The sequence below is a fragment of the Mus caroli genome, unplaced genomic scaffold, assembly GCF_978045245.1.
Source record: "Mus caroli unplaced genomic scaffold, Mus_caroli_1 scaffold_20, whole genome shotgun sequence".
NCBI lineage: Eukaryota > Metazoa > Chordata > Mammalia > Rodentia > Muridae > Mus > Mus caroli.
In genome coordinates, this window is record NW_028227275.1 from 17,191,041 (window position 1) to 17,204,973 (window position 13,933).

The 13,933-nt window shown below is 41.4% G+C and overlaps 1 protein-coding gene across 2 annotated transcripts in view; it reads left to right on the plus strand.

Moving 5' to 3' along the window:
* Positions 1-2,217: 2,217 nt before the first annotated feature.
* The window catches only part of Chuk (component of inhibitor of nuclear factor kappa B kinase complex), a 33,968-nt gene continuing 22,252 nt past the window's right edge, over positions 2,218-13,933 (plus strand). For both annotated transcript variants that reach the window (XM_021151339.2, XM_021151340.2), the window contains exons 1-9: positions 2,218-2,402; positions 5,999-6,093; positions 7,640-7,754; positions 8,775-8,844; positions 10,314-10,402; positions 11,469-11,558; positions 11,673-11,797; positions 11,984-12,091; positions 12,637-12,772. In XM_021151339.2, the coding sequence (XP_021006998.1) occupies positions 2,298-2,402; positions 5,999-6,093; positions 7,640-7,754; positions 8,775-8,844; positions 10,314-10,402; positions 11,469-11,558; positions 11,673-11,797; positions 11,984-12,091; positions 12,637-12,772 (933 nt within the window). In that variant the 5' untranslated portion in view covers positions 2,218-2,297. The remainder of the gene's footprint in view (positions 2,403-5,998; positions 6,094-7,639; positions 7,755-8,774; positions 8,845-10,313; positions 10,403-11,468; positions 11,559-11,672; positions 11,798-11,983; positions 12,092-12,636; positions 12,773-13,933) is intronic.

Sequence of the window (13,933 nt, forward strand, 5' to 3'; positions counted from 1 at the left end):
ACCAGAGTTCCCAGTACACGTGTCCAGAATGCCATTAGATGCTTCTTCTAAGACTCATGCAGAACAGGATTGGTGCTAGGGCTTTGAGTGCATTTTCAATGTTTCATGTGTGTAAGACACCTGAGTTATCTCACAGCTGAGTCCAGAGTGCAGGCAGATAATTCACAAACTCATGCAGATCTAGGTTGGTGATTGGGCTTCGGGAACTACCAGGGTATGGACCAGAGTGAACTTACAAAATAAAAAGGGCAAACGCTATAACCTAGAGCTTTTCCACCTGGCCTCTTTGTTCCCCAAAGTAGGGCCTCTGAGACTTCTTAATATTTCATGAATAAATTCCGAGGCCAAAAGCTTTGGCTGGTTCCCCAGCTAGCTCATAACTTAATCACCAGTTTATCCTAAGGCCTGCCAAGTGGCTGGCTCCCTCTCCTTCAGCTTCAGGGCCAATCTTTACCCCCTGACTATTTTCCAGAATTCTTTGATTCATACCTCCCCTTCTCCCCCTGCCCCCAGCACCCTTTTCCCTCTCTGCTGGATGTCCCACCTCCTAGTCCTGCCTCAGCTCACTGGCCATAGGGTTTTTTTATTGACAGGTGATTCTGCCATACACTGCACAAGAGATTCTATGCAAACACAGTCAGTTCCACCTTAAATATGACTATGATTTAAGGAGCAGCACAGGGAGAAACAGCAGTGTGAGCACAGGAGGACGCTGCAAGCTGGAAGCCAGAAGACAGGAATTGGTCATTGTTCCTGTATAGATCACGAACAGTTTCACTTTGTTCTCATAAAAATCTCCTGACCTCCATTTTGTTTCTGAACAACAAAAAAACTAAAACAGTCTTGGAAACCTGAAGATTGTGGAGCCTGACACGAACCATTTTACAGTTAAAAAAAATTAAAAGGCCAGGTCTTTAATCTTTGCATTCTGCAGGCAGACCAGTGAGGTTAAGGCCAGCCTGGTCTACATAATGAGTTCCAAGTCAAACAGGGTTATATCAATAAACCTTGAGTTGCATTTTAATTATAGAATATTTAAAAAGCAAACTCACAGTAGAAACCAGTTTGAGTAATTTAGACAGCATTATCTTGGCTGGAGTTTTCAGCATCCCTCGAGTACAAATTATGAAACTGCATCCCACCTGTCACTTCTGGCTCTACCATACACAGCAAATGAGGTTTCATCCTGTTACATGACTGTCTCCTCTGCTCTAAAGATGCTCTCTCGGAGGCTCATTTCTATTACCTTCAAGTTTAATATTCCAATTCCATGAAAGATATGGAAATAATAGAAACCAGTTTATCGAATATCACTCACTATTAGTGACCCACAACATCGAATTGCATGCTGACGTTGAGAATTTGATTTTATGCTGACTCTTACACTTTTGAGTTATTAGCATCGCTAGCTTCAGCCCGGTGGAGTACTACAAGTTTGTAATCCCAGTCTTGGAAAGATGGAGGATTACGTTCTAGCCCAGGCTGGACTGTATTGAGATCCTGTCTCAGAACAGGACACCTAGAGTCCATGAAGCGGATAACCCACTCAAATGGCTAGGCGGGTTAGCTTTCCCTGTGCAGCCCACCACTCAGAAGTATGCCTCACTGGACCGAGAGCTCCTCCAGGCTTGTCTTTATAGCCCTGTGGTGCACTTCAGAAACAATTCCAACTCAAGTCGGAGAGAACAAGGCTGATAAACAGTAAGGTCGGTAGGGAGACTCACGAAGTCCCGAAGAAGAGTTTTCACTCGGGAGTAAGTCACATCCTTGGTTGGTTTGGGATTATGGGAGAGATTCTGACTTACAAGGCTAATGAATCAACAGGGCGCTTAGCGCAGTTTTCTTTCATATTTATGGTGGCCTTAACCGGTGCCGACCGGCGAGTGTAGTAGGAATCGAGGGGCAGAGGGCAGGGCTCTCAAAAGGATGAAATGTGAACGAGATAGGGACAATGTGGAGTTTAGAGTTTGGCGAGAGATCTATTTTAAATAAAAACACGTTGTATGAAACCTTCAAAGAACTAATTTAAAAATATCTATACAAACAAAAATAAAATAAATAGGAACCGCACGCACGATGGTCCTCCCAGCTTGGAAGTTGCCCAGGGCAAGCCGCTGGTGCCCAGTTTCCCGCAGCACCAATCCCAGGGTGACTCCAGGAGCTAGGGGCGGGACTCTGCATGCAGAAGCTAGCGGAAGTGACGCAGTCTCGCGAGACGGAGGACTCCGCAAGCCTCGGCGGCCCGGAACCGGCCTTGGACAGGCGGCGTTGCCTGAGGCGGCTGGCGCTCCCGCCCCATGGAGCGGCCCCCGGGGCTGCGGCCGGGCGCGGGCGGCCCCTGGGAGATGCGGGAACGGCTTGGCACCGGCGGTTTCGGGAACGTCAGTCTGTACCAGCACCGGGTGAGGCGGGGGGCGGGAGCCGTGGCGCCGGCTCTGTCTGGGCGTCCCTGGGACCCGAGCTGTCAGTCAAGGTGGGAGGGGTGGTGGTCGCGACCCTGGGCGGGGCTGGGGGCTGGGGCAGTGCGCGAGGGCGAGCGATCGAGCAGCCTGCGCTTGTGAGCCTGGGTGGCCGCGGTCCAGGTGTGGCTGAGGTCCCCGGGCAGTGAGTGACAGGCAGCTGTTGCAGCTGTGTGTGGTGATGAGGAGCCTGTACGATGTCGAGTGCCGATGCGTGTTGTGTGTTTTGTGTATGTGTGTTGCGTGTGTCTCCGTGTGCCTGCTCACACTCCCTCGGGAACGAGCGGTGTGATCCACTGGAGACTGGACTAGACGAGAAACCTTACGGGTGTGACCAGAGTTGACCCTTGGGAAACATTGATAGGCTTTGGAATTGGAGCGTTTCAGGTAAAAACCAGGGTGAGGGTAAGATGATGAAATCGATCCTTGCTTCGGAGGAAAGAAAATAGAGGGGTTTGTTCTGCAGAAGTCAGCTAAGTTCAGGCTCAGGAAGTTTGTTTTGATTTATTGAAGAACATGTAACGTTGCAACAGCAGTTACTCCTGTCCTTAAAAGGTTTTCAAACTAACAGTCACTTTTCTTACTTTAATGTGTTGTTGTTAATGTTGGGGGTGGAACACAGGACCTTACACATGCTAGGCAAATGGTCTACCATTGGGTTACATCCTCAGCCCTAGTTAATCATGTTTGAGTTGTGGGTCTTTTGAAAAGTCAGTAAAACTTACGCATCTTTTCTCCGGAAAAAAAAAATCATATCAATACAAGCCAGTGCATTATTAATGAGGGTTTTGCTTTCCTGAAGGATGTTAGGAATAGATCTTGAACACCAATCATTGTAGTATAGGATTTGTTGACTGTAAAATATTTAGAAGAATATACATACATTCTGGGCCTGCTTGAGAGTTGAGTCAGATGCTAACAGAGACGTTAGGAAGTACAAGGTAGGGTACTGTAATTCCGCTGATAGCTCTCCACTGTCATGTTATGGCAACCCTCATTACTTGGACTTTTACAAAAGGAGCAGTAAGATAAAAATGGTGTTCTGGAACATCATATATGAGGAATACGTTTTAATTAGAAAAACAGTAAGCCAAATACAGACATCTTAGTAATGTCTTAAGTTTACTCACTGGTAGAAGTGTTTCATATATCAGGAGAAAGGACATGAAATGATTTAGTTGATTGCTATATCAGGCGCTGATGGTACCCAAATCAACAAGAATAATATTTTCTACTCCGAAGGAGCTTTCCGTTTAGGTGGGCATGGTGGCATCCGCTTGTAATCCTAGTACCAAGGGTTCTGGGGCAGGAGGATTTGGAGTTTGAGGCCTGACTGGGTGGCTTTCATATAGTGCTCAAGGCCGGTGTCAGCTACATAAGAAGATCCTGTCTCAGAAATCAACATTAAGTACAGCTTGCTACCCTAGGCACTGAAAGATGTCTTAGGGTTTTATTGCTGTGAAGAGATACCATGACCAAGGCAGCTATTATAAAGCAAAACATTTAGTTGGGACTGGTTTCAGAGGTTTAGTCAGTTCTCACTTGGTGGGACATGGTGGCACGCAGTCAGACAAGGCACTGAAGAAGTAGCTGTGAATTCTATATCCTTGACCCAAAGACAGCAAGGAGAGGCTGTGTCTCACTGTGGGTGTACCTTGTGCTTAGGAGACCTTAAAGCTTGCACCTACAGTGACACACTTCCTCCAACAATACCTAATGGTGCCACTCTCTATGGCCTACTATTGAAACACATGAGTCTGTGGGGGTCATCACACCCAACTTAGTCTCATCTAAAAAACAACAACAACAAGAAGCCCATCTTTTGTTGTTGTTTGGCAACTATAAAGTTCCCAAGAGAATATTCTTTTTGAAAAGATTGAGTTTCTCGGGGTAGGTGAATGTTGTGGTAAATATTTAAAAAGACCCTCCACCTCTCCGAGTTCCATCCAGCTACTCTCTGCCCGCCAACTCTCCAGTGGGGCTGCAGCTCCTAAGTTCCCTTTGCTGCTACGCCAACCCCACAGAGCAACAGTCCACCCCACTGTCAGCCGCCACAATACCCAGCAACCCAGTAGAAACAAAACTCTAGAAGTTTATAATTAACAAATCAGGTTTATATATCAATAAATTCTCAATTCACAACATGCTAATATAATAATTTCAAAACCAGTTGATACTGATAAAAGCTGCCCACCTAGGCTAGACAGATTATCCCATAACTACCTGTGGCTATTTAAAACCACACGGGATCAGAATCTTCTTCCTGTCCCTCCACCTCCATTTGGGCTTTCCTCTCTTCCTGAGATACTCTCTGTTTCTGCAACTCTTAGCTCTGTCTCCCTTTTCCCTGCCCAGTCACAGGCCCCTTGCTGCACTAATATTTTAATGTAATTGGACAGGGAAAATCCTGCCTCAGGTGAAATATAAACTAAGGAGTTGAAGGATCTTTTGTGATTAATGACCTATATCAAATAGATAATTTTCTGCCTCATTCATATCAGAATTTAGGGCTTATTGGCTTTGTTGTGATAACACTTTATATAGGATGTAACTATTATCAGATACCTGTCTGTTTAGAACAAAAGTGAAAGGAGTCAGCCCGGTGCTACAGCTAGCTTGTAGTCTCTCTTAGCCCCAGACTGACCTTTTACCTTTCTTCCTCCTCCTGGTTCCTAGTTAGACTAGTCCATCCAAGTCTTGCGCTCCCCGCTTCCCCCTTCCTCTTTTGGCCTCTGGGTACTGTTCTCACTAATCACATAGCTTTTACCACACCTTTGGCTTGCATTAGAGATGTTACATTAGAGATCTCCACTCTTTGGAGTTTTTAACATAGTATATATAGCCTTTTTTGGTTCTGACTGCATTGTTGGTGCTGCCAGGATATATCTGGCTGTTTCCTCTGATGTGCATAACTTTCAGTTATAATCAGTGACATTACTAATCCCAGGCAAGAGGTCTTCGGTTTGCATTATAGATGTGTGAACTGATGTACCATTCTTCGGATGACTTTCCGTGCCGTTTGAAATGTAAAGGTTGGGATCTAGTTTTGGAGGGTTTTGTTTGGTTTTGTTATACAGTAGATCTGGTCATATGAAAAGTATTTTTCTTTTATTTAATAGGGAGCCCTGAATTATCTTCTTCATTCTGTTTGTACTGAAGTTTAGGGCCCTTGTTTGTTGTTCTGACTAAGCTTGAGAAAGGATTTGTTAGGGAAATGGGATCTTGATATATTTCTCATAGTATGTTGGAGACAGTATTCTAAAGTATTAAGTAGTATATCTAATCTTCTGAAGAAGTCTATTGTAGGATCTGCCCAGTCAGTTTTTGCTTGTGTTCTATGGGGTATATGACAGTCAGTTTCAAATCCTTGGTATAATAGTATTATGGTTAATGTAATTAACGTTGGCTAAAGAGAGCTGTGGACAGTATGTTTAATTAGTTAAGCTAAAAAGAATGTTATTTCCCTGGGTTGACATTTTTTTTTATTGTAAGTAACCCTATAGAAGAACGTAATTTATTTATATTTTCTATTTTGACAGGAACTTGATCTCAAAATAGCAATTAAGTCTTGTCGTCTAGAGCTAAGTTCCAAAAACAGAGAGCGATGGTGCCATGAAATCCAGATCATGAAAAAGTAAGTGCGTGCTAGGACTTAGGTTCTTCAGTTCTACGGCCCAGACAGTTGTCAGTAACAGGGAATGAGGTCGGGGGCCTCTTTTCTCAAGACCTTTTTGGGAATGTGATTTTGTCATTAAATATGTGTGTTCTATTTTAGACAGTCTGTCACATTCTGGCTAAGGAAGTTATAGTTTACATTAGCTAGACCACACTCTCAACCTGACTCTTTAAATGTTTCTTTTGAATATTGGGCAACTTTGTGACTAGTATATAAAAATTTCTTTTTGTAGTTAACTTTTATTAAATAGCTCACCCATTGTTTTATAGATAGTGATCCCAAAAATTTCGTAGCTCAAAACTCTGACTATTTAGTATCTGTAGTTTGCTGCCTTACAAGTTGGGATTCATCTCTCACTGCGTTCTGTTAGAAAAGAGTCACTTTGAGGAGGGCATGTGCGTAAAGGGAGGAGAACTGAGCTTCTGAAGGGACAGGGGATATATTTTAACTTTCATAGCGTGCTCCCATCAGGAATACGCTTTAGGGATCATTCTTGTAGTTGTCAGCACACCTCTGCTTGGGCTATTGCTCTGTTTTGTAGATAAGAAGGAAGAAAAACAGTCACACGGCTGGTACTGGAGTTGAAATGAGCATTTTCTGACTTGAGTTTTGTGTCAACTCACTTTATTTTGACTTTCAAGCTTGACAAAGTGGCAGAGTCAACAGGAAACTCAATAATGTTAATTCTCAGATCCTGTAGTCAGCACTCGTTTCTTTAGTTCCTGGGACAGGAGAGACTCTGTACTGTTTTAGGGCTGTATTACATTGTGATGATGAGTGCAGAGATTAAGATTGTTTTGTTAAAAACTAACCAAACAAACAAGAAGAAATGGGTCTGAAGAAAGAGATAAACAGTTAAGAGCACTTATTCCTCTTGTAGAAGACTCAGGTTGATTTTTAGTTTCTAGTTCCCACATGGTAGCTAATATATAACTGTCTGTAACTCAGTTTCCAGGTGATCCAGTGACCTTTTCTAACATGAAAAAAAAATGAGAGCTGTTGAAGTCAGTAAATAATATGATTTATAATTATTGAAACAAACTTACTTGTATTTAAATTTTAAACTGGAAGGAAATCTGTTTAGATTTTTAGTATTCCTCAGGGTCAGATTTAAATCTTCATTGTCAGCCTACTTGCCACATGATCTTATGTTACCTAACCAGTTAGTGCTTCAGTTTTCTCATGAATGATACCATTAACAAATATACTTGTATTAAGATTATTGTGACAGATAAATTAGTTGATATATGTAAAAAACTGCTTAGCACACAGAAATGTGATCATAACAGCGATGGTATTTTTCTTATAAATTTGTTTGTTTTATAAATTTGTTGGTTTTAATCAGACAATTCAGAAATTAATAGCCTTTTAGCTAAGATTAACTGCAGTACAATCAGAATTTAGAGTTTTATAAATAAAACCAATCTTATTTCACTAGTTATCAAATCCAATCCCTCTTCATTGGAAAACATATTTTTTTATTGTAATGTGTTTTTCTTGTTAGGTTGGACCATGCGAATGTCGTAAAGGCCTGTGATGTCCCTGAGGAATTGAACTTTTTAATTAACGATGTGCCTCTTCTGGCAATGGAGTACTGTTCTGGAGGGGACCTCCGGAAGGTAGTGTGGATGCTCTGAGATACTGAGATAGTACATCACAAACATTAGCCGTTTCTGAGTCATATGTGATACGGTCATCAAGAATAAGGATAGACAACTAGAGTCCTGCCACCCATTCTGTAATTACACTTTTATTGGAACACAGCGCTGTGCATGTTTATGGCTGCTTATGAACAACTCTAGATTTGAGTAGTGGAGCAGAGATTATATGACTGTCATAGCTTGAAGCACTTAGTATTTGACTCTTGACAGAAAATATTTGTTAATCATTGTCTTAATGATTTCTATTGCTGTGCTAAAGACCACAAGCCAAAGCAACCTGGGAAAATAAAAGTTGATATGTGTTCTGGTCACAGTCCATCACTGAGGAAAAGCAGGGCAGGAACTGAAGTGGCAACCATGAAGGAGCACTGCTTATTGGCTTGTGCTTCATGGCTTGTTCCGCCCGCTTGCTTGTACAATCCAGGACTGCAACCTGTCTAGGGGTGGCATTTCCCACAGTGGGCTGGGCCCTGCTACATCAACTGCTTATCAAGAAAATGTCCCACAGACTTGTCTACTGGTCAGGCTGATGCAGGCATTGCCTCAAATGAGGTTTCTTAAAGCTAATCACTATATACATTCTAAGTTTGTGTATGATTTTTTTGGTTTTTGTTTTTGAGCAGGGTTTCATTATGGACCCCCACCACCACCCCCCCCCCCCCTGGTTGGCCTACTACTTACTTTGTAGACCAGGCTGGCCTTGAGATCTGTCTGCTTCTGCCTGAGTGCTGGAATTAAAGGCATGTGCCACCTTGCTTGGCCTAGAACATGCTTTTTTTTAATTGTTGTTTTCATGCTGGTCATTTTAAATAAAAGTATCAACATTTGTGGGACTTATTAAAAAGTTATCTTTTATATTATAATCATTCTTAATATTTGATTTTAAATGTATCTCTTTGTCAGCATTTTCAATTTCAAGTGCTATTGCCCTTGTCTTTACTTGGCAACAGTAGACTTGTTTTTTCCTTTTTCCTTTAGCTACTCAACAAACCAGAAAATTGTTGTGGACTTAAAGAAAGCCAGATACTTTCTTTACTGAGTGACATAGGTATGTAACTAATATTAAACTATCATTGCGATTTAATGCCCCTTTGGTACACAGAAACTTCTGTGTGCTGCTTAGAAGCGAAGGAGAACTCTTTATATACTCTACAAAGCATAAGGATTTTTATCATCTCTAAAAAATTAGAAATATCCATTTCTTATGATGCTAGTGAAAACTAGTGCATTCTGGCATTTGTTTCTATATGAGGGGGTTTTGTTTGTTGTTTGGTTTTGGCTGTGTACCGCTGTCTAATAGATGTTCCAGTGATAACAATAGTGGTATAAAACAGCATTCATTTCATCCCCTCTCCCACCTTCCCCCAGCACTGACGTAGTCGTAGTTTTGTTTATAGAGGAATTACATCTTTAGGAGGATAGGTCCTCAAGTTACCTTGAGCTGAATTACTACTGAAAAAAATCCCCAAAATAACCATGATCTAGACCTTTAATGAAACCTCACAAACCAAGAATTATTTCCCTATGTGTTTTGGTGTTGCTTCTTTTCCTGGGTCATGGGCAGTAAAGTCTAGTTAAGACTGTGATTTAGGGGTTACAGGTATTTCCTCGAAAATTGGTCATTCCATTTGCTTTTAATGTTGATTCCAATGAAGGAGTATATATTATAACTTTTTAGTGTTTATTTGATGTTACTGAACTTCTGGTGAAGAAAATCTGAACCACTCTAATGATGATGCAGCTGTGATAGATCGTGTGAATGTGGGAGGATGTGGTGTGTTGTGGTATGTGTGGTGCATGGGGTCTTGAGGTACGTGTGTGGCACATGGGAGTGATTGTTGGTGCACACTCACAGGAGCATGCATCTGGAGGCAAGGGCAGGATGGCAAGTGTTCTTGTTTTCTTAACTTGATTGTTTTGAGACAGGGTCTCTGACTGACCTGGAAGCCCCATGTTCCGACTAGGCTGGCTGACCAGCCAGCTCCTGAGGTTTGCCTCTCCCCACTTTTAACCCTGCTCGGGTTATTGTTACACAAAGTCATACTTGACTATTTTATGTGAGTGGCAGGGGTTTTAACTCAGGTCCTCAGGCTTTCACAGCACTCGCTTTGATCCACTGAGCCATCTCCATGACTCTGGGCATAATTTTTGCATCCATATAGATCTATAGAAAATGTGAGCTAAAAACTGACTGTAGCTAGACATACCTTTTATTCTAACATTGGGAGACAGAGGTAGAAGTTCTCTGTGAGATCAAGACCAGCAGGCCGGTCAGGGCTATACAGTGAGACCCTGTCTAAAAGAAAGCTGAGTATGTGGGACATGCCTACAATCCCAGCACTTGGGAGATAGAACAAGAGGATAAAGAATTGGAAGGAATCCTCTGCTACATAGGGATTCCATGCCAGACAGCACATGGGACTTGGTCTCAAAACACCAGCAATAAAAACAAAATGTGATGTGATTTTTTAAACAGTATTTTCTGTTACTTCACAATACACTTAAAATTTTATTTAGGATCTGGGATCCGATATTTGCATGAAAACAAAATTATACATCGAGATCTAAAACCTGAAAATATAGTTCTTCAAGATGTTGGTGGGAAGGTAGGTGAACCCTGGAGAATGTTCATGCTTGTTGTTATAGTCTCCCGGATATATTAAGTCCTTAGAGACTTTAGTGCCCTTATTAATTATATAACATAGTACTTTATAATTTCTCTATTGCAGTCTTAACTGACTTAAACTGTAGAGTTTTTTTAATTCTGGATTTATTATTGTTGTTGTTCTAGATTTATTGTTGTTGCTGCTGTTGTTGTTATTTTGTGTGTATGTGTGCCACATATGGTGCTTGTGGAGGACACACGAAGAGGGCATCAGAGTCCGTGGGTCTAGAATTACAGGTGGCTGTGAGCCATTAGTGAGTGATTGGAATTGAACTCGAGTTCTCTATAAGAGCAACAGGTGCTCGTAACTGCTTGGCCAACTGTCCAGCCCCTGAACTGTAGCTTTGTGGTTACAGTTTTTCTTCTCTATGGAACAGTGGCTCCTTAGAGAAGCATCTGTCTTGCTCATCTCTGGACTAGGAATGTTGACCTAATTGTGTAGGAAACTGCCAGAGATTAAATAACTTGATCAAGGTTATATGGTTAGCCAGGCATATTACCTGACATTTGTGATAACAACTTTTGGGAGGTTGAGGCAGGAGGGTTGATGTAAGTTTGATGCCAACTTGTGTTACAGAGTGAGACCCTGTCTCAAAAATTAGCAGAAAGATTAACATCTAAACAGTGGTCAGACTGTCAGACTTAGCACTTGTGTTGTCTCAGAGCCCAGCTTCTTTACCATCATCTCTCCAGTTTGTAAAAACATTGGTACCTTTTTTTTTTTTTTAAATTATGTTATTTTGTGTGCATGCAGGTAACAGGACAACCTGCAGGAGTTAGTTCTCCTCCTCTCATATGGTACCTGGGGTTCAAACTCAGGTCATCAGACTTGGTATCAGGCACCTCTATCAGCCGAGCCCTCTCAGTGGTTCACCTTTTTATTTTTTGCTGTGCTTAGACCCTTATACATGCAATGGGAGCAATCTGTCACTAAACTACGTCCCCAACCTACCTTCCTTTACAGATATTTCAACAATTTAATACATAGTATGTCTTATTATTCACAGACAATACATAAAATAATTGATTTGGGTTATGCCAAAGATGTTGATCAAGGAAGTCTCTGTACATCTTTTGTGGGAACATTGCAGTATTTGGTGAGACAATATTTCTTTAATTTGATTATTTAAAATTCTTGTTATTTCTTTACTTCAAAACAATAATAGCTCTTTTATTACAATGTTGACACTTAAAGCAATTTCTATTTTAAGGCACCAGAGCTCTTTGAAAATAAGCCGTACACAGCCACTGTGGATTATTGGAGCTTTGGGACCATGGTGTTTGAATGTATTGCTGGATATAGGCCTTTTTTGCATCATCTGCAGCCATTTACCTGGTAAGAAAAGATGAGAACTTTGGCATAGTTAATGGTAGTGGAAAAATTTCAGTTGTTTATTTTTCTATTTCTTTCTATAATGGTAAAATTATATTTTAACTCAGAATTGAATGGGATTACATGGTGAGAAACCTTGAGAGTATTTGTGAGAATCAGGTTGTCAACTAATGTATCTTGTTTTTATAGGCATGAGAAGATTAAGAAGAAAGATCCAAAGTGTATATTTGCATGTGAAGAGATGACCGGAGAAGTTCGGTTTAGTAGCCATTTACCTCAGCCAAACAGCCTTTGTAGGTAAGTGGAAGATGAGACAAGTCTTGCGAGTGGTTGTCTGTTTCATGTAGCATTGTCCAGTAGACCTTATCATGAGGGTGAACACCTCGTCTGTCTGTCACATGAGGTACATGCCTGCGCTGGTGAAGGGGCTGGTTAGTGTGGCTGAGGAACTGCAGTTTAAGTAAGTAGTAAATGTAAAGAGCACTGCGATTAGTGATTATCCTATTGGATAACACAGATGTGGAACTGAGACTATTGCTAATCAACGATTACCTTAGAAGCTAAGAAAACTCAAGGAACAAGGAATTAAATGGCTTCCCTGAAGATTAAATGTTGGGCTCATTTTGGGATTTGCCAGTCACAAAGGGATGGAGGGGTTGTGGCTGTTTTTTTATGGAAGGAATTTTGTTTCTTGTCATTACACGAATTATTTGAAGGTTAAGATATAAACTGAAACTGATAAGTCATGGCAAGACAATCGACAACCTGTAAAGTTGTCCATTTAATTGGAACATAAAGCGATTCACATGTTTGTTTGTTTGTTTTTTTTATTAATTTTTCAGTTTAATAGTAGAGCCAATGGAAAGCTGGCTCCAATTGATGCTGAATTGGGACCCACAGCAGAGAGGGGGACCTATTGATCTGACTTTGAAGCAGCCAAGATGTTTTGCATTAATGGATCACATTCTCAATTTAAAGGTCAGTTTTAATGGGCTGCATTTTAGAATACCTGCATTGACTTTAACAAGTTGAAAATGAGCATAAATTTATTTTAGCTATCTTGGTGTCAATTTAAAAATGAATATTGTATCCTTAAAGTGGATAATTTATTTCTATAGCCAGGTTTTTCAGGTGTGTAAAAGTAACTTTTATGCGCCAGGTATAATTGTTGTCTTGGAGGCTTACTGCTGAAAAACTCACCCTTTTTAGCTATTTCTGAACTCTGGCTTGCTGGTTGAACTTAACTGTTCTGGCCCAAACGCTTCTCCAAGTTGACTGATTCAAACTGGCTTCTTTCTGCTTCTGACTAAATTGCTCTGCTTGACCTCAAACTAGCTCTGACAATCTTTTCTAATCTGGCTTCTTATTCTCTGGCTCACTCTGTTTTTACCTGCAACCTGTCTTTGTAGAACTGCCCAGGTAAAACTGCCTCCTCTTGCTCTCTCTCTCTCCCTCTCTTTTCTGTCTGTTTCCGGGAGACTTGGACATACCCTATCTCTGACTCATTCTGTCAAATCTTTCTCTGATTCACCACTTTGTCTGCTACTCTATTAGATGTCACTTTCCAAGATGACTGCTTCTATCTACAAACTAACTTTACCTACGTCTTTAGGGATTAAAGGTGTGTGTACTAAGGGCATGTCTGTATTCAGTCAGATCTGCAGTCAGATCACACTGAAATCCAGAGCATGTCTGTATTCCAGCCGGATCACAGAGACTTGTGATTGCTGTCTTGCAGGTCTTTGGATGTGATCCCTGGCCAGAGCAGCAATGCTGCTGGATTAAACTTCCTGGATTCCCCTTATGACATTGATTGGTGCCATTACAACTTCATTTTCTTAGATTTAATTGTACTGGGTTTGGCTTGGTGAGGAAGACTCCCACTTGGCTCACATATGTATCTTGTGGTACAACCCGTGCAACATGGACTGCCTCTTCTGAGAAAGCCTTTTTACTTCTGTGTCCAAGAAACTAACACATTTTCCTTTTGCTTGGCAAGTTATATTTAAACTGATCTGTTTGCAACCAGCACATGACTCGTCCCTGCATCTCTTGGTTTCTCCCTCCTCAGTCAGGACCATCTTGTCACCCACCGCTGCTCATGTCATCAAATCCTGTGTCTACAGTTGTGCCTTGTCA